Source organism: Anser cygnoides, chromosome 2, assembly GCF_040182565.1.
Source record: "Anser cygnoides isolate HZ-2024a breed goose chromosome 2, Taihu_goose_T2T_genome, whole genome shotgun sequence".
Classification (NCBI taxonomy): Eukaryota; Metazoa; Chordata; class Aves; order Anseriformes; family Anatidae; genus Anser; species Anser cygnoides.
In genome coordinates this window covers 21171081-21190878 of record NC_089874.1, presented here as the reverse complement: position 1 = coordinate 21190878, position 19798 = coordinate 21171081, and the positions used below count along the sequence as shown (strand labels likewise).

At 36.4% G+C, this 19798-nt stretch overlaps 1 protein-coding gene across 2 annotated transcripts in view; it reads left to right on the top strand.

Annotated features, from left to right (window-relative positions):
• Positions 1-19798, top strand: part of MALRD1 (MAM and LDL receptor class A domain containing 1) — a 263083-nt gene that overhangs the window by 27677 nt on the left and 215608 nt on the right. For both annotated transcript variants that reach the window (XM_066991641.1, XM_066991640.1), the window contains exons 9-13: positions 1567-1774; positions 9940-10086; positions 13054-13163; positions 18000-18167; positions 19501-19630. In XM_066991641.1, coding sequence (XP_066847742.1) covers positions 1567-1774; positions 9940-10086; positions 13054-13163; positions 18000-18167; positions 19501-19630 — 763 coding nt within the window. The remainder of the gene's footprint in view (positions 1-1566; positions 1775-9939; positions 10087-13053; positions 13164-17999; positions 18168-19500; positions 19631-19798) is intronic.

Sequence of the window (19798 nt, the reverse complement as noted above, 5' to 3'; positions counted from 1 at the left end):
ATTCATAATTCTGTAAATAAGCTTTATATTTTACTGTTTCAACATCAGCTGGGCAGGTGATCTGTGTGAAGGACAAAGACCAATCCCTTTTCCTATAAGGAAAAAATAAAGAACCAGATGTGTATAAGATTATCTGTAGTATCCAAAAGTAAATAAACAAAAGAGTGCAGAGGTTTTATGCTCTCAGCAGCCCAAACTATGCTTTCTTATGCAAAAACAGCATGATCACTTGTGCTTAGGGAAGGACAGATAATGTAGTTATGTGACCATGTGACATTTTCAGCACAGCATTCTGCCATTTGAACTAGTAGAGAACTGATAGTGCTTTGGGAATTTTGAAGATATTGTCTCTTAACAGAAGACAGTGATATATATAATTTTTATTTTTTAGAAAATTTTCTAGGGCTTATATAGTATGTTAGAGCCTTCTGCTTATGCCCAAAAATATTTATTCTAGTTTCCTCATGTTTTGTCCGATAATCTTCCCCAGCTTTCCTTCCACTGTATTTTCTGCCCCCTGCACATGATTGCTTTCTGAGGCTCCTACTCTGGCCATGTCCACACCTGTCAAAACCCACAACTCCATTTTTGATTTGTGCTTCCAGCTTCTGCTTGTGTCTCTTGGTGCTTTGCACCAACGCCATTTTCAACTTCTTAGTGAATTCAAGCCCACTTCCTTTTGTTTGCTGCTTTAGCTCAGGTAAAAGAAACTTGATGAGCACAGGATACTCTCCTTGCTTTGAGACTCAGAAAAGCTGGAATAAACAATGGCCGGGAGCAAGAGATGTTCTCCTAAAACTCCATTGCTCTAAATCAGCTTGTGTAAAAGTGCAAGGGAAGTCTGTAGGAGGGAGAAAAGCTCCCTGCATCTCTGTCTATGCCAACAGTAGTATTCAGATAGCAAGCAGGGCACAGGCTCAAGGAATGTCATGTGATAGCCAAAATAATTAAAACATTAGCATGCACACACCAAGGTTTTGACTCAAGCAAATTAGCGGTCTCACAGACAAAGCCTGGAAGAGTTCAGGGGTTGCCAGCAGCCAGGAGCCAATCTCACTACATATCTGGGTGCAGTTTGCTTGTCTTGAGAGAGATCAGCTTTGACCTATGCTATAGCAGCTAGTGTCTGATAATGATCTCTAACTTCTTCACCTGTGAGTGCAACCTGAATTTTCTGTCTTGAGCACCAGCAAAATTAGGTTCTGAAGAGACTTCAGAACAGAAGTCATGGTCATTAGGATGTCACAGGTGAGGTCACTCTTCTGAAGTACAGTGGCAATGCTGTTTTTTAGCCAAATAGTCATGATATTTGGAGCTTTTCTTTAAACATTCTTTTTCTTAACTTCATTCTTGGAATTTGTCAAACCATTTTAGCTGAAAATTTTCAGAGAAACCAACTTGAAGTAGTCATTGCAAAATTTCAGCTTCTGATTTGATATTTGGCATGTTTTTTTAATGGAAGGCACCTAGTGCTTTTTACAAATAGGACATTACTCTTTTATGGTAGAAACAAAACAGTTTTTCCCTGTCTGTTAATTCAAGTATTTTAACTGTAACCATCCACAGCTTACTTTAAAAGGAACAATACAGAGCAGGGGGGGGTTCGTCTGTCTGAGTAACATCCAGTTCTTGGATACCACACCATCAGAGCCACCAGATTTCTTCTCCTTAGAAGAATTCACCTGCACTAATGGGCAGTCCATTGAGCCTGGATCACCCTGTGACTCTCACCCAGACTGCTCTGATGGCAGCAATGAGGATCCAGCAGCCTGCTGTAAGTGAATTTTAAAAGAACACAGTGCTGAAGAGTATAGTGAAACCTAAATAGATCTATCCAAGAAATGCCTAGAAAGCTAACTGTTATTATTATTATTATTTTTCACAGAATATTTAATGATATACAAATTCGTGGCAATGTTCAATTTGTCATCATGTATATTTTTTCTTTTTCTGTCTGGTCTTAGCAATATATTTTGGATTCAAATAGCAAGCTTTTTAAGTGTCTGCAGAAACACAAAATTTTGCACATTTTTATCTAAATGTGTTCCTTTCTTACAATGTTTATAATCTATTCTTCCTTAATTTGAGAGGAACTGAAATCCACCTTGGAATTTGTTTGAACACTTCTCTAATTTATACTGCCAATTATTTTTTGGGAGAAAATGTATCAGGTGACATTAGCTGATCAGGAGGTTTATCTTAGTCATATTTTGAACTGAAGGTAACTTTGCTCAGAAGATATAGCTTTTACTGTACAGTCAAGAGAAAAAAAAATAAAATTACTGGGAATTGTCTATAATAATTACGAAATATTTTAGACCTCAATGTAAAAGTAGTTTTAGAGATCCTGCAGCTCTTAAACAGACATATGCTGTATAATATTTATTTTGTGTGTTTGCCTGTGGCAGCAATACTTAAACATGTTTTGTAGAAAACTGTGTACATATTTCAGGTATTGGTAATGATATATGTTGCTGTGAGGTGCAGATTGAAATGTATGTCTCTCAAAGTGGCAGAATGGCAAAAACTGATAATGTTTTTTTTCAAATTCTTTGAGAAGGCTTTATGAACAATTTTTGACTGAATTCTCTTTGGCTCACATTTTAAATTTCTTAATCCTTTCAATCCCTTAAAAAGCCATGCATGAGCCGTCTCTGAAACAAGTGATATATGTGAATGTTGAAACAACATTTTCAATAGGAAGGTTTATAGTGTTCTATCTCCAGGTTCTCCTGGAGATTTTAAATACGTTTTCCCTTTTTATAAGACTTGATCCTATGCTGTTAATTCTGTGCACTTGCTGGTAGGAATAATTTTCTCATGCTGTTTAGAAAGAAAAACGGGATGAAAGCGAAGAGTACTTTATAAATCAGATTTAATTGTTTCAGTGATTTAAGGTTCCTGCTTCAGTAACATTATCAGAGAATTGTGGTGAATATTGAGTGGGAATCTAGAAGAATAATTTGAAGGCCAAATAGGGGATGAAAAATAATTCTTCTAGTACAAGAATAGCTGTTAATACTACTACACAAAGAGAAAATAAAGATAAGTCAAAACATTGTAGGCAGTTATATTTTGCACACAGTCTATTTGATTTTAACCCTTGTTGTCTCAGACGCCAGACTTTGGCATTATATAAGGCAAGTAAATAACCTAGATATAATCTGTATTTTAGTGTACAACACAGAACACCGTGGGACTCAATCTTGGTAATGCTGCTTCCATCATGCTTATGTGGATGGGTCAGAAAAATTAAAGAGTGGGCAGAAAAAAGAAAAGCCAGAACATCCCAGGAGTCTCAATGCTGTCCTTGTGACACTTTTGGAATTAGGGTGTTGTCCCATGAACTGACAGAGGCCCAGGAACTGCATAACCCTCTTCGACAGCAGTATCTAGTGCTCCACTCTCTGCTGTTGCCTCTGCAGTTGACTTGGGTTTAACACATAGCTCAGATTCTCAGTAACTTCTAGTATATTTTAGTTTAAAGAAAACAACCCACTCGGTTTAACCTGAGATGCAGAGATTATATGCCTCACTTTTTGTTGAATCATTCACTGGTTAAAGATTCATCATCTTGTTCTATCAGTGCACAAACGTATGTTCATCCTCTCTCTCTGGAAAAAAAAAAAAAAGTGAGAAAACATGGTTTTCTAAAATATAAGTAAATCACAGCAGATGCATGATTCTCTGACTACTGGCTGAGAATAAAGAAAGGAAACAATATATAAAATATCCAGATAACCTTTTTAAGGTTGGTCTATTTTCATGGGTTATATTGTCTTGGATACATCATATAACGCTTTTCAGGAAAGAGGACCCCAAAGGTGGAATTTGGCTCTTCAGCAGTTTGGTTGGCTTAGAAAATTCATCTTTCTGACACTTTCTGCACTCTTGAACAAAAGAGACCTAAAGCAAAAGCTGTCCTTTACTTCTGTCCTTTGTTCTTTTCCTCCCATTATGTACATTTTCCACATAATCTTGAAATTGTCCTCTGTGATATTTTGAGTGTGCTACATCTACCCACTTCACATTTCAGTAAAAATTACTATCTGGTACAATAGGACATGTTTTAGCCTCTATTCTTTTAGGTATTTTAGCATCTACCCTTGAACACATCCCCAGTAGTTTCCTTTGATGAAGTACTCTCATGATGCAGAGCTGACAGATCTCCATACTAAATGAAAACAAAGGCAGACAGCTGTTACTTAGCAATGTGAAGATTTTTCTCTTTGAGGATTTACTTTTGCTTCATTACAATGGGGAAGGAAAATAACGTTTATCTTTGCTCATGTTAACATGACATGAATAGTCATAAAAACACAATTTATTATAAGAGCAAATATATATTTATTTTACAATACTTAAACTTTCTGTGTAAGCTCTACCTATTATATACATGTTATATAAATACATTATATACATGTTATATAAATAACATGTAGAATGAAGGAAACTAGAATAATTTTAAAGCAATTCCTGTACAGCAATTTATAATTACAAATTATTGAAAACTTCTAGAGCAGATGAACATACATGCAAATCCCATTATTACTATTCAAGTGTGAAATACAGCATTTTTATTATTCTGGAACATTTGTTTTAGTACATATTTATCTGTTTCCTGTGACATTAATTTTCTGGAATTGCCAGTATCTGTCCATCAATCTTGTATGTACATGTGGAGAAAAAGAAGATACATCATTATTTCACAGACAACTTCATTGCTTATGAACACTATTTAGCACTGGTTTTGTGTTTCACCATCACAGTTTTGACTACTTTGGTTTCTTTTCCATTATTTTTTTGTTCACATCTTTGGCATAGCATGGTGATAGCTATGTGGTTTTATTTTTAGAAGAAGAAAAGCTTGGCAAGATGTCAGTGTGTTCTAGGATTCCTAAAACATATACCGTTTAAAAGATCTTGAGGTATATTTGGTTCATTCAACCAAATAATTAATTGGCTCCAAAGATGAGAGATTCACAGCCTCATAATAAAGACAACTGTACTGGTACAGGGCTGTAGCCACTTAATGAGATGGTTTTATTTTGATAAAATGAAACAACATCTAAGCAAGATAATTTCAGCATGGAAGTTTCCTTCAAGGACCTGTTTACTCATGCAAGCCTACCCTCTTCAGACCGTGTTGACATGAGTTTCTCTTAATACTACCATTATTAAATTATTATTATTATTTATTATTATTATCACTTAGAACATGTGGAAAAAATGGTTTGTGTTAATTGAAAAACTTTTCCAATGTATTTTATGAATTTAGTAAGCTCCACTTATTTCTTGAAATTCAAGTAGATGTGTTTGGGGAACATTTTTCTCCTGTTTACTTCTCAGAGTGATTGCTTTTGCAGAACTGCTGTAATAATTTAATCCTTGACTAGTAGAGACATACTGATACATCCACAAGGCAAAATAGATTACTTTTTCAAATTTGGCTTTTTATTAAAATAAATGCAAGTTGTTGTTTCCTTTCTAAATTTCCTTCTCGTTTGCTGAAATATAAATAGATGAATGTCCAAAAATGAGGCTTCGCTGGGTTTGCTATCAGAACATAGAAAATCTTCCTGCAGTTTGAATCTAGTGAAATCTTCCCAGTGAAATAAATAACATAAGCTCTGATGGTAAGAGATGCAGTAGGAGAGAATATATATACCAGAAATATGCTTTACCATCTGTTTAACTTACATGACTGCAGTACAACTCCTCAAGAAATATTGGTTGTGTTGTCACTTATTTTCAAAACTATGGATGGTGAAACATTCCCTATAATCACTCGATATTTCAAACAGAAACATATTAAAAGGCTGAGAATAGTAAAAGTTATGCACTGTTTTGACAAGAAAGGAGTTTATTAATGTTGGAGCAATGAAAAAACACACCAAGAAACTCTCGTGTAGATTTGTGTGTCACATAAGTGCAAAGTTTTATTTATTTAATTATTTTCGTGCTTGATTAAACATTTACAAGCACTCAAGTTTTTGAGAATTAAGTAGGGATAAAATTAAAGTCACACTGTTAACTTAGGCAATTAAGCTTCACTTGCATTTATAGCCTAACTGTTTTGTAACATGTTAATATTTTTAAAACTCTTGTTAATTAACATGAAGTATCACTTCCAGAAACTACATATGGTAGAACACTTGGACTTAGTACGTGTGTCTTGTCCAAAGTCTTTGATCACAGGATGATTTGATGATTTTATATAGAATGTCATTTTAAAAACACACATGTAATGGGGAAAAAAAAAAAAAAGAGTAGCATCCATTCTCACATATACTGAATATATAACATATACTGAACTGGAGCTGGACATTTTTCTTTGCCCCACAGAAAACAAACAAACAAAAAAAACCCACCACCATTAATGTTCTTAATAACTTAATAGTGTTGTTCAGACTTAGTCTGAAAAAATGATTGGGCTAAATATTTTGATTTGGAGTTGTCTTTTTCTGAGTATGTGTCATTTAGGTTGAATATAGCAGCAGTGGAAAAAGATGATGCGTCCTGGTTTCAGCTAGGATAGAGTTAATTTTCCTCCTAGTAGCTGGTAGGGTGCTGTGTTTTGGATGTAGTATGAGAATAATGTTGAAAACACGCTGATGTTTTAATTGTTGCAGAGCAACAGTGAGCAGCCTGGGGGTGCATCAGGAGATGGGAGGGGACATACCCAGGACAGCTGACCCAAACTGGACAAAGGGGTATTCCGTGCCATCTGACGTCATGCTGAGCAATTAACGTGGGGTGGCTGGCCAGGGTGGGGGCACCGGCTGCTCGGGGATAGGTTGGGCAGTGGTCAGCAAGTTGTGAGCAATTGCAATGTGCATCACTTGTTTCGTACACATTATTAGTAGTAGTACTATTATCATTATTATTACTATTTTCCTTTCTTTTCTGTCCTAATAAGCTGTCTTTATCTCAATCCACAAGCTTTCACTTTTTTTTTTTTTTCCCATTTTTCTTCCCCATTCTGAGGGGGTTGGGGTGTGGGTGAATGGCTGTGTGGTGCTTAGCTGCCGGCCAGGTTAAACCACAACACCATGTTTACACATTTCTAACATGTTGTGTTTAGAAAGAAGAAATTATACTAGTGCTTAATAATTTCAGAAGTGACAATTTCACAAAATTTCCCCTCTTTCCTATTGACAATCAAGGGCAATGATGGGCTCTGTTTGACAGCCTTTTTGCTTTGCCAACTCTGCCAGTATATTATTTCCTAATGTAGTTTCATTAGTCACCTTTTCACTATGAGCCAATGGAAAACCCTGAGCTTGGCACTGAGACACATTAAATGACAACAGATCTGCTGTCATGAGCATGTGGAAGACCCTGTTCTTCATATGGCTGTAATAACTTTTTCTTTTTTTTAAAGAAAAGTAATAATAATAATAAAAAGAAACAAACAAAAAAAGGTTAAATGCTCTATCAGTCTGTAAAATATTAACCATTAGTGCCATCTTGATTTCTCTTTCATATGTAAACCATTATTTTATCTCTGTCCTGGTGCCTCTGACCTTCTAGAAACAAGTTTTTAGTTGTTTAGTATATGAGTAAGTTCCTTGTGTCTACATGGTAATTTATTGGTATCTTTTTTGATATTACTGTGCAGTCACTTCAGTCAGCTTCTTGTGTCAAAAAACTTATACAAGGTTTAGAAAGTCCAGAGTAAGGAGAGATTTAATCAAAGAATTTTTGCTTTTTATATCACATGGGCTATATTAAGACTGCTTAGCTAAGCAAAGAACAATGCCTAGGCATGCTAATTACCATACAGAAAAACAGCTTAGTCTGGGATATCATTTTGCATATTCTACCTTAATGTATTAACAACCAAAGTCTAATTAACAAGGAACCTTGTCAAAAGCATAAGCCTTCTGTAATTAATTAAGTTAAACAAATTCCATGTTTAACTAATATACTACACCAAACAGAAAAACATACTCCATTGAATTTTAATAAACATCCAATCCAATTAAGAGATACTGGTATTTGGGCAGTGAGGAACCTCATGAAATTCAACAAGGTCAAGTGCAGGGTACTGCACCTAGGGAGGAATAACCCCAAGCACCACTGCAGGCTGGGGGCTGACCTGCTGGAGAGCAGCTCTGCAGAGAGGGACCTGGAGGTCCTGGTGGACAGCAGGCTGACCATGAGCTGGCAACGGGCCCTTGTGGCCAAGAAGGGCAACACTATCCTGGGGTACATTTGGAAGAGAGTTGTCAGCAGGTAAAGGGAGGTGATCCTCGCCCTCCACTCAGCCCTGGCGAGGCCACACCTGGAGTGTTGTGTCCAGTTCTGGGCTCCCCAGTACAAGAGGGACATGGCCCTCCTCTGGACTCGCTCCAGTAGTTCTATGAAGATGATTAGGGGACTGAAGCATCTCTCATACAAAGACAGGCTGAGAGCTGGGCCTGTTTAGCTTGGAGAAGAGAAGACTGAGAGAGGATCTTATGAATGTATACAAATATCTGAGGGGAGGGTGTCAAGAGGATGATGCCGGACTCTCTTCAGTGGTGCCAGCAACAGGACGGGAGGCAACAGGCACAAACTGAAGCACAGGAAGTTCCATCTGAATATGAGAAAACATTTCCTTACTGTAAGCATGACAGAGCACTGGAACAGGTTGATTAGAGAGGTTGTGAAGTCTCCTTCCTTGGAGATATTCAAAACCCACCTGGATGAGATCCTGTGCAATGTACGTTAGGTGACCCTGCTTGGCAGGGGGTTGGACCAGATGATTTCCAGAGGTCCCCTCCAAACTCAACCATTTTGTGATTCCATGATTTATTTTTACATTAAGAATACACTGCTCAAATAACCTTCTTATGCCAGGAACAACTTTATACTGAAATTTAATGCGATGATGCTTCAACAAAGCTATTTCATTTTGGTTTTGTACAGTCTCAAAATTAGAGTAATATTATGTCTGAGGCTTATAAGATAGAACAGAATAATTCAGTTGGAATGAATCTTCAAAGATCATTGAGTCCAACTTCCTGATGTCTTCAGGGCTAACCAAAAGTTAAAGCATATTAATGAGGACATTGTCCAAAAGTCTTTTGAACACTGACAGGCACAGGGCATCAGCCCCCTCTTTACAAAGCCTGTTTCAGTGTTTGACCACTCTCACAGTTAACAATTTTTACCTAATGTCCACTCTGAACATCCCCTGGAGCAGCTCTGTGCTGTTCCCATGCATCCCATGATGGAATGAATGTGCCATGAAGGCTGGAAAGTGCCAAGTACAATTCCAAAGTAATTTTTACAATTGTGCTAAGCAGCCCAAAGAATTGTGTCCAACAGTTCTGGACTAGGAAAGAAGACTCTCATATTACACTATTCTTTTAGCAAAATAATTAATTTATTTCAAGAAATGCAAGAGTATGTTTAAGTTGGTCTAATCCATATCGACTGAGAAACTGTTATTTTACATTGCAATACAAAATTTCCAGAAGATCTAAATAATTCAAAAATTTAAATCTCATTTCCAAAAATAAAATAAGTAGCAGCTTAATTTATCTTTACTTTCAGCATATTTAAACCGCTAAATATGTTTGATTTTTTTTCCTATACACTCATAATTAAATTTCCAGGAAAATTTATCTTTTAAAAAAATGCAATTGCCCATTCATAATCTGATGGCAGCCTATGTACAGGTCTCATCCTTAGTAGGATATATATATTTTTTTCTTTTCGAGGTGCTTTCTTTAACAGTTCTGAATTTGATTAAGAATGGAAGGACCTTCCTGATTTGTTATCTGTATTTTATAACTTCTCCAGCTAAATAATACACATTTCAGTGAAACATACCAGAGATTCTTTGATTAAAACTCCTTTTACATCCAAATACAAATCACTGATAGATCTGGCATTAAACTGCTGCATCAAATTCAACTTAATGATCTCTCGTTGTTCTCTGTACAACAGCTAATTACACTATATGTAATTTTGAGACTGACTTCTGTGGATGGAAGCCATTGAACACAGGTGATGCTGATTGGCACATAATGAAAGAAGAAGCTCCACTGGACAGCAGACTCCGTGACAGAGATCATACAACTAATGCTAGACATGGTGAGAGATTACATATATATACACTCACACATACATAAATATTAATTATACTTAATGATGTTAGATTGATGAAACTGAGTTTGAAATGTATGCTGCTATATACCATGTATATAACATAGGTAACATTACAGAAAGTTTGTTTATCAGGGATACTTTTTCTTAGATGTGATATGGTTACTATGCCTTTGTGCCTTTGTAACTTTTTTTTTTTTTTGAGATGTTGCCCTTTGAACTGATATAGCTAACTTTGTTCACACATATGGTAAGCACCTTTGTATCCAGCATTCAGACAGGGACTGTTTTTTAAAATCTTATTTGGACAAAATATCACTGCAGCTTTTTGTAGAGCACAGGTAAATTCATTGGTTTTATCTAGGATAAACAGAGTGAGTGTAATATCCTTTGACCAGTGTTTCTTCCTTCATCCCATAGGTGCTATAAAATGCACTCAGCTGGAAAAAGTTGATTCCAACAGAGGGCTTGTTTAAAGCCTTTTTCCAAAATGAAAATGTTATTAGTATACTGTTTAAAATTGAAACTGCCCACTATGCTTGTCATTGTCAAATAATACTGCTAAATATTCTGTGACTTTAATTTTATTAAAATGTATTTGTTATCCTGCTTCCAGTAGAGATTAGATTACTTTAAAATTTGGATTACAGTCCAATATCCCTTTATTTCTTTTTAAAGGATACATTATCTTACTGCCAGATCTCCACACTTCTCTCATATGTTCACATTAAAGGAAAGCAAAACATTAAGAATTCCACCTTAAACATGTGAAGGCAGAGGAATCCCAGGATTATTTTATTTTATTTTATTTTATTTTATTTTATTTTATTTTATTTTATTTTTGAGCAAGCCTTAGTGGGGTGTAATTATATGTGTGCATGCTGTATAATACCTCTAAATGCATGATCACATACCCTTTTTCCATTGGTCCCCAAGTGGTGAAGTGCACCAAATGGTTGCTATTCACTTTTGGAGTAGCTATTTAATATTTCATTTCATTGTCACTCTAGAGGACCACTGAATCTGCATTACTGTGTTCTCTGCAAGTATTAGTTTCTTATGGCTTTCCAATGCTCACAGCTCCAGAAAGGAGCACTGATATGACTGTGTCTTTCCCAGAAGGGTTATTTGAGGTGTTGGTGAGATGTGGTCATAACAAAGGTGGCCTGAAGAAATATCTGCTCAGCAGTTTAAGCAGCATGTTAAACTAGCCATATGAGATATGGGCTGTTGCACTTATGCTGCCTGATACCTGTATCACTGCATAGTGGGTTTGTGTCTTTATAACGAGCTGCAGGCTGCAGGTTGAAGTCTCTGCCTTGGGTAGATCTCGAGGTTACCTCACAGCATCTCTCAAACCAGTAATGGTGCATTACCCTTGTAAGTCAGTGCAAAGGTCTTTCTTGGGGTGGTTTTGTATCCATCTATCACTGTGCTTGCTTCAGACACATCCCATCTGTGCAATTAGGCTTTCAGAATTTGAGCAAGTTTTTGTCAATGTTAAATCAGAGTACTTCAGGTTTAAATAGTTGCTTGTGATGTCACTGAGTGTTCATCTCTCTTCTCTCCTGGGGAGGGCAGCAGCAAATTTTGGTTAATGAAGATCTTAACGAGGCTACTGTAGAGCCTCAGCTGCGAATTAAAAGAGGATCCTTTGATGTACCCTTGCATTGCAATGAGGGGAGCTTCCCTCTCGCCACAGCATGCAGCACGCCTGTTTGTACACAGGGCGGTAACGGTCACCTCTTTGTACTGGCCTTGCTACAGCTATGCGATTATTCACGTGGGTCTGGACCTAACCCTCTGCTTTGTTATGTATCCATGGGAAATAAATGGCTAAGGAGTATGACTGTGGCAGCACAATAGCTGATTTTCCAAGATGTAAGGCAATATGTGTGTAATATCAATGCGCAAACAAGACTGAGCCCTTAGTGTCATTTTGCATAGACTTTCATGAAAAAGTCTCAGTATTCAGTGAAGGCAGCACTGACGGCATTCAAAATATGCTGCTTTAGGGCCCCTTGAAGATGTTTATCCTTTCCTACCTTTGTCTGAAGCACATCTGCTGTAGTTCAAATCCAAAGGCAGTTAGTTTGCCAGAGTTCAGATTAGATCTTTAATTAAGCTTTCATCCCCACTAGCACAGACAACAATGTCAAGTCTGTGGAGCCCATGAGAAAATATAGCTTATTCCATTGGCTCCCATGGTCTGCAACATTGTTAGCATGCTTAAAACTGTCTGGGCTGTGCTGAGAGTAAATACTGTACCCTAAAGGAAATTAATTTTTATTTCAAATTCTGTTCGTAACATTATTTAAGCCAATTAAAATGTGTCCTTTAGGGATCCCAGCTGAGGTCTGTGCTGTTTGATCTCTGGTGCGCTCTGCTCTTGCAGAGCTCTCCCCAGACCACGCTGAGATTGGAGGGGCTCAGTGTGAACAAGGCGATGGGATGTAGTTGTAGCATTTTGAGGACAAGGGTCTGATGGTTTTACCTGAAGAGGGCAGATAAAGGTGCATTTGGCAGGTCTGCCCAATAAAACCCTTGTGGAAGCAGCACATGAACCCCCCTTTGCAGGGCTCTGTGTTTATTTCCTAAAGTTAAAGTGCTTGCAGGCACCATGACGAGATAGCTTTAGCAATGGCTGCCCAAATAACAGTTTTTTCTTTACTTTCTTTCCTCATCTCTAGACTTAGTTAATTTTACTGCTGAAGAAAGAGGCAGGAGCATCCAGCAATTCTATTTTGTCTTTGCCTATACAGATATTGGTTGTCATAGCCTGTACAGCTCCCTCCTCCTTCTCCACAGGGGCTGAACTGAAGGGAATGCTGTTCCATTTGTTTACATTTATGAATAATCTTCATATGCCTCACAGAACACAGTTACCCCTCAGAGGTAATTATTTGCCATTGGAGCATGACATATTTCTCATATTTCTTTGAATTTTGTTTACAGGAACATTCATTTACTTCAATGGATCATGTCAGATGTACACAAAGATGGCCATGTCTCATCTGGGGAGCCCTTTCCTTGTCAAGTTGTCCCCTGGGCTTTCCTGCTGTCAGGTAACAGTTTGATATGAACTGTCCCCACCTTTGTAAGCTATCAGTCACATGTTAGGGTATTTTTCTTGCTGTTAGTATTGCTGCAGAAAAACTAGCTCAATTTGAATAACAGCAGAAGAAGCAAAACACTAATTTCTTGGGAGGAAGGAGTTTCAGGAGGCTTTTTTATTGCTTCGCTGACTTACATTTATATCATATTATTATTCTTTCTAAAACGTTCACAAGGTGGCTCAGATTTAAGGCTATACTTCAGAGTTTTCTATGCTGTGAAAAAAAAAATAGCTGGACAACATTATTAGGGTCATATCAGCTCACAGTCAAATCGGCCTGCCTTATGAGGAAAAGCTGGCAAAGAATCATCATGCTCTTGTCTGTAAGCAGAAAATACTCCTACATCCAGCTTTCCATTCCTGGAGATCTGTGGTTGGTATACAGATTAAATAAATTGGTGTGATTGGAGAGAGTTGGCTACCATGCTCCAGATATACTAAATTTTAAGAATAGTTAGAGGGGGAAGTTTTTTAAGCTGATCTGTGCAGTCATTAAAAGCCTACCTTGAAGTGATTTTTTTGGTCAAGTATCTTGTACCTCTGTAGAGGAATGCAAAAACAAGGGGTCAGGAGTGCTCAAAAAGAAAAAAAAATCTGGAAGGAAAAATTAAAATACAATTTTATGATTAAAATGTTGGAATGTTTGACAAAATTATTTCAAAACTGAAATTGAAGGAATATATACAATTAAATAAATATATATATAACAGCTTTTAACTGCATTTTGTTTATTCTTTTTGCTCACTGAATAAAGTGAATAGATTCTGTACATCTTTATGTAAGCATTTTCTTTTTTCCTGAGTCTTTTTTAGTTTTCCATTACTTAACTTTTCAAACCTTCTGACATGTTGGGGAGATGTTAAGATATGTGATTCCAGAGTTATGTTTTCTGCTACTTTATGATGCCTCCTGATTTAAGAAGTCACATAAGAGGAAAGGAAAAGAGTGAAAGTACATCAAAATCATTTTCCTGTGTTAGTGGTTAAAAAGAGGCTTCAGAGAAACAGAATAAAATTGAGATTGGTTGCTTTTTCAAACCCAATGTAGAATAAAAACTGTAATTTCATTTAGGAAATTTTTTTTTTCCTCAGAAAGAAAAGTCACTTAAACAATATATGGAGGAACAGCACATAGAAAGTCAAACAAATAATCTTAAGAACACCTCGCTATCACTGAACACAGTCTCTCACTTCTTAATCTTCACATGTCATCATACTCTTCTAAAGAATCAGAAATAAAATAGATGCAGAATGAAATCAAGCAGAATGGTGCTGCAGGGAACACAGAAGGCCTCACAGCATCCCATTGGAACCCTGCATGTTGCATGAGACCTGGGAAACCAACAACCTTTATACACACAGTGCATTCATTCAGGCAGCTTCACATCTCTTTTGTAGACTTTGATACTGGGCAGATAAGCACCTTTCAAGTTCAAATGAACTTATCTTAGAATCCCTTAAGGTTAGCTGGGCACAACTGGTGTGTGAATCAATGAATCATTCCAGTTAAGACATCTTGCAGAGTTGGCTCTGCATTCCAAATAAATATAAGTGCAGTGGGGATGTATGTACCCTTCTCTAATACAAAGTCAGAAAAATAGCTATTTTCAGTCTTGAATATGCACATACTGTATGTATTTAGTTTTGAGATTCACCAAAAGCTAGTGCAAGTTCTTATCCAGCTATACAGGTCTGAAAAAAAGAGTGTTTCTGAAGACTGGCTTTCTTGGCTTTCTGCCACATTTCCCCTGTGGACTTTTATATCTCGGAAAGAGCAAGGAATAGTGGTTGCTCATTAGGAAGTGTATTGGTGTGTTATGCTCTCTGCGTATAAATGTGAGATGTTGTCCTATGTTGGATGTCCCACTGAGAGGATAAAGGGATCTGCATAGAGATCTATGTTTATTAAAAGCTTTCCAAGTTCTTTGGTTCCAGGCGTTAAAAAAGAAAAAAAAAAAAAAGGAAAAAGGAAAATCAGAGTTGAGGGATAGTAGTTTTACATTGTACCTTACTAGTTAATTGAAGCTTAGAAGTAAATTCTTTGTGCAGCTTCTTGTAGCTGAGTTTTTCAGTAGTTGTCAGGTAAGAAACATCTTCATTTAACTCAAGGTTTAAGAGCTGTAGAAACAAATTTCTAGTCCAAGCTCTGTTTATGTTCCTAATGGACAGAAAAGTCATCCTGAAGTAGAACATGTAGTCATAGTGAGCAAAGGTAGTTTTATTCTTATGTAAGGAAAAGCCAGAAAAAATATAATAATTTGAAAAGCTATTTGACTCTTTAGAGTATAGCTGTTCAAACAGCTCATTTTGAAAAGTGTTTGAATACCTGCTGCATCCCTTAAGATGTCTGTTGGGGGAAAAAAGCTACACAAAAGTATTTAAAATTATTTTAAAATCTTGAGATTACACAATACATAATTTCCATGAGTGGGGAAAAAAGGAGTACTGTGGGAAACTGACAGACCAAGTCCATGGACCATGAAGCCTGGAGATAATTAAAAAATAGTGTAGTGTGTTGTGAAAAAGAATATTTCCATCAGTAACTGCTGATCTACCTTGTCCTATGTAACAGAAGTCAAAAGAAACTCTCCTTTCATACATAAAAGTTGTATCTTTAATGCAGTTGCCTTTTTAAGAGATTAAATTTGGTGTGTGAAGTGAAAGGTAGTGCATGCACACACATGATGACTTTCAGATTATTAGCTGATGATTTGTAGGTAAAGAGTTCTCAAATTGACCAGTCCTGCTCTTCGACTTGGTAGGCACAATAACGGCCTACAGCTCTAACATAAGTGTTAATGTGATAATTAGGAAAAACTCCTTTCGAAGACTGGTTATACTAAAACTACTACTTCCCTTAGCATAAATGAATAAATAAATAAATAGAATTGACCATGATATATGTATGAATTAATGTTTATTTCCATGCTTTACATAGATTTAGTGTTCTGAAAATAAGTTATTCTGAGCATTGCTGCTGCTCAGACATCCTTCAGAAAAAGCAGTGGCCTCTAAGGGAAGAGATATTTGAAGGGACTTGGCTGGGGAGATGTCTTGGGGACAAGCAGGGAAGATATGCTTGTAAGAGCATTTTGACGGGGACATGGCTGCAGATGCACCCATGTTTAGCTTAGAAATGAGAAGAGTGAGGGGAGACCTCATCAATGTGTATAAATATCTGAGAGGAGGGTGTTGAGAAAATGAAGCTGGACTCTTTTCAGTTGTGTGCAGTGACAGGACAAGAGGCAACGGGCACAAACTGAAGCACAGGAGGTTCCAGCTGAGTGTGAGAAAACATTTCTTTACTGTGAAGATGACAGAGCACTGGAGCAGGCTGCCCAGAGAGGTTGTGAAGTCTTCTTCTCTGGACATACTCAAAACCTGTCTGGATACCACCCTGCACAACATGCTCTAGGTGACCCTGCTCATCAGGGGCGTTAGACTAGATGATCTCCATAGGTCCCTTCCGAACTCAGCCATTCTGTGATCCTGTAAACAAGGTGATCCATGCTTTCAGAGGACATTTGTTTTCTTTTTTTTTTTTTTCCTAATCAGTGATTAGAAATTTGTATTTCTTCACAATAAATTAAGTAAAAATTACATGCGCGCACACACACTGCACTGTTTTGCATGTTAATAGTCCCAACAGGTTCTCGAAAAATATTATGTGTCAGTTGTCTCACCTAAATAAAAGACCTCTACTGTTTCCTGTGTCTAACTGAACGCTGGGTAACACATTGATCTGTGATTGTCCTGAGGCAAAAGACAGGCTTCACTTAGCTGTTAGCCTAAAATGGTCTGCATTTTTTAAGTTTGCTTAAAAGTTGATGCAATGTGAGGGGATAAAATAAAAAGGAAATTTAAGGAAATTTTCTCTATATAATGTGACAATTCAAGATGCGTGGTGTAAAATCATGTGAAGATGGGCAGAAAACTGCACAGCAGCTTGGTTTACCTTCACTAAGGTTCAAGATTTATCAAAGATTTTGCAGGGAAGTAGAAAGTCTGCAGTTGCTGAAAATTTAGTCCTTCAGTATGTGAAGAAGGAGGAAGGACTCACCTTTGAAAATCATATTCTTTTTCCCTACAGTTCTCAGCTGAATTTTTGCCTGTGTAGTATTTTAAAATGTATATATATATATATATACACACACATATATATATATCAGGTTTATTCAGTATTGCAGAACAGGCATAGTGTGCTAGGATTCTCTTTATTTTCTGTTTGGTAAGCAGTTTTTTGTAGCCTCACTGCTACAGATATTGTTTTTTCTTCCCATGTAGTGTTCAATCCACTTGTTTCAGGTGATCAGAATGTTATTGATCGATAGAGTATTGTCTTCGTGTAATTTGCATTGACTGTGGAAGAATAGGATCATAAGGCTCCCTGCATATAAGTAACTCAACTGTAAGACTTCACAGATTAACATACTCATGAAGCTACCCTATATTCAGCATTCGCAGAGCAAAATAATCTTTGACAAGTTTCCAAGTCTTTACTGAACTGAAAAGAACTTAAGGGAGGTCATATCAATTAGTCTGTACCCCTTTATAGATACAAGTTTAAAGTAAGTTTTAAAGTAAGTTTTGCTTTTTATTGTAGCTTTGCCTTTGGACATAATATTGCTCCTTGACACACCATAGTTTCATAAATCTCTTTATGTCAAGGCATTGTATAGACCTGTCAATCATTTTGTGTTACAGTGTATGTATCTGAGTTGGTATTGAACTTATTGCAGACTGATGATATAGTTTTTAAAGTATTTGATTTAAAACTCTTTCAACAGGTAAGATTTTGGTATCGGCTGTCTCAGGGTTCCCAGCTTTCTGTCTTTAAGAGAACTGCCCTGGATGGAAATTTGGAAAAACTGTGTGACATTTCAGGATTGCCTGAGATGCAGTGGACAAAGGTGACTATGCCAATAGAAAGTGCAGCTGGGGACTTACCTTTTCAGGTAATTAGAAATTACATTTTCTTTGTCTTCATTACATTTACATTGCTTTTTTTTTTTTTTTACTTAACTTGGTATTTAGAATTACATTAGTTTCACAATAAAATATGAAAAGAGAACTTCTATTCTTTAGTGCTCATCAAAAAAAAAGAATTCCATTCATCTTTTTAAGTAGATATAGCTACTAAAGAACATCACCATTGTTCCTGTGCTTTAGATTTCAGTAAAGATATATATATATATTTTATTTTAACAAAACCAAGAAACACTAGTACAGCATTTTAAATAAAAGGAACTTCAAAAAAAGTGAGGGCCTTTTTATGTTGGCTAAAGGCAAGAGAAGTGCAGATCCTTGGGCTTCAATTTAGAGCATTAATTTCAGAAATAATGAGCATTTTTTTAGTTTTATTTTATTTTTATATAATGTCAGGCTGCTAGACTTTTGTGAAGCTCAGAATGGAGCTGGTAGGGGAATCATCAAAATTCCTGGTTTGGTTTCTTCCTTTTGTCTGTCATCTATAAAACAATCTAAAAGAATGAATTGTTTCTCATCATTGATAAGTTTTAACTGAACGTCCATTTGTGATCTCCTGAAATTTTCTTTGTATTTGTAAATGTATACTTATAATCCTTATATTAATGGTACTGTATGTAAAAAATAAAAATCAAACCAACCAACCAAAAAAATCCTACAACCTCTCTCTCCCTCTCTCTAAAATAATATACCGTACCTTTATCTGCAGAAAAGATACGCAGAAAGATATAAGCAGAAAACTAGAAATGGGGAGAATGAAGAATGAATGTACTAGCTAGAAGAAAATCTGTAATATGATTTGTTGTTCTAGTTGTTGTTAAGATATATATTTTATAGACATCACACCAAATAGATTTCTTGCATGGAAATGTCTCATTCACTTCAGCAGACATAGTATAGAACTCAATTAAATATAGTTGTTAACCACCATGTCTGATTATCCTGAACAGCTCATTTTAAAAGGTGTATAACTTTTAACAGTTCCATCAGAAAGATGGTTCATTCAAGCAATGATGGCTGTTATCACCTGAGATTGAAGCAAGGTTTCCTGGGTTACATAACTTTCAATAAGTAAATGTAGTTATGGGCTTGACAGTTGTAGAATAAATTTCTGACTTTGATCAAATTTCAGTCATAGTTTTTGCTGGCTGATAATCAAAGGTGGTTGTAGGTGGTATTGCTTCTTGTGTGGAGAGATAGTTAAATTATAAAGAAATATACATGTGTCTTTTTATCATGTCATCATTAATAGGCATGCTTATTTCTTTTTTTTCTGTTCTCTTTTTTTTTTTTTTTTTAAAGATTATTTTCGGAGCTACCATTCTAACAATGAATGCTACTGTTGCTATTGATGACATCAGTATAACAGAAGAATGTAGAGTTGTAAATAAATCACTATCAGCTGTATCAGCTGTCAGCCAACAAAGTGATGGTAAGTTCTGTGGTTTTCAATACATTTTCCACTATGTCTGCTATGTATAATTGGATTCAATGGACAGTTTCAAGATACCTGTAAGAAAGAAGGGAATAATCTGAGGAAAATGTCCATCTGTGCTAATGAATTGTCTATAATGAAAATTTTCATCCTACGTTACATACT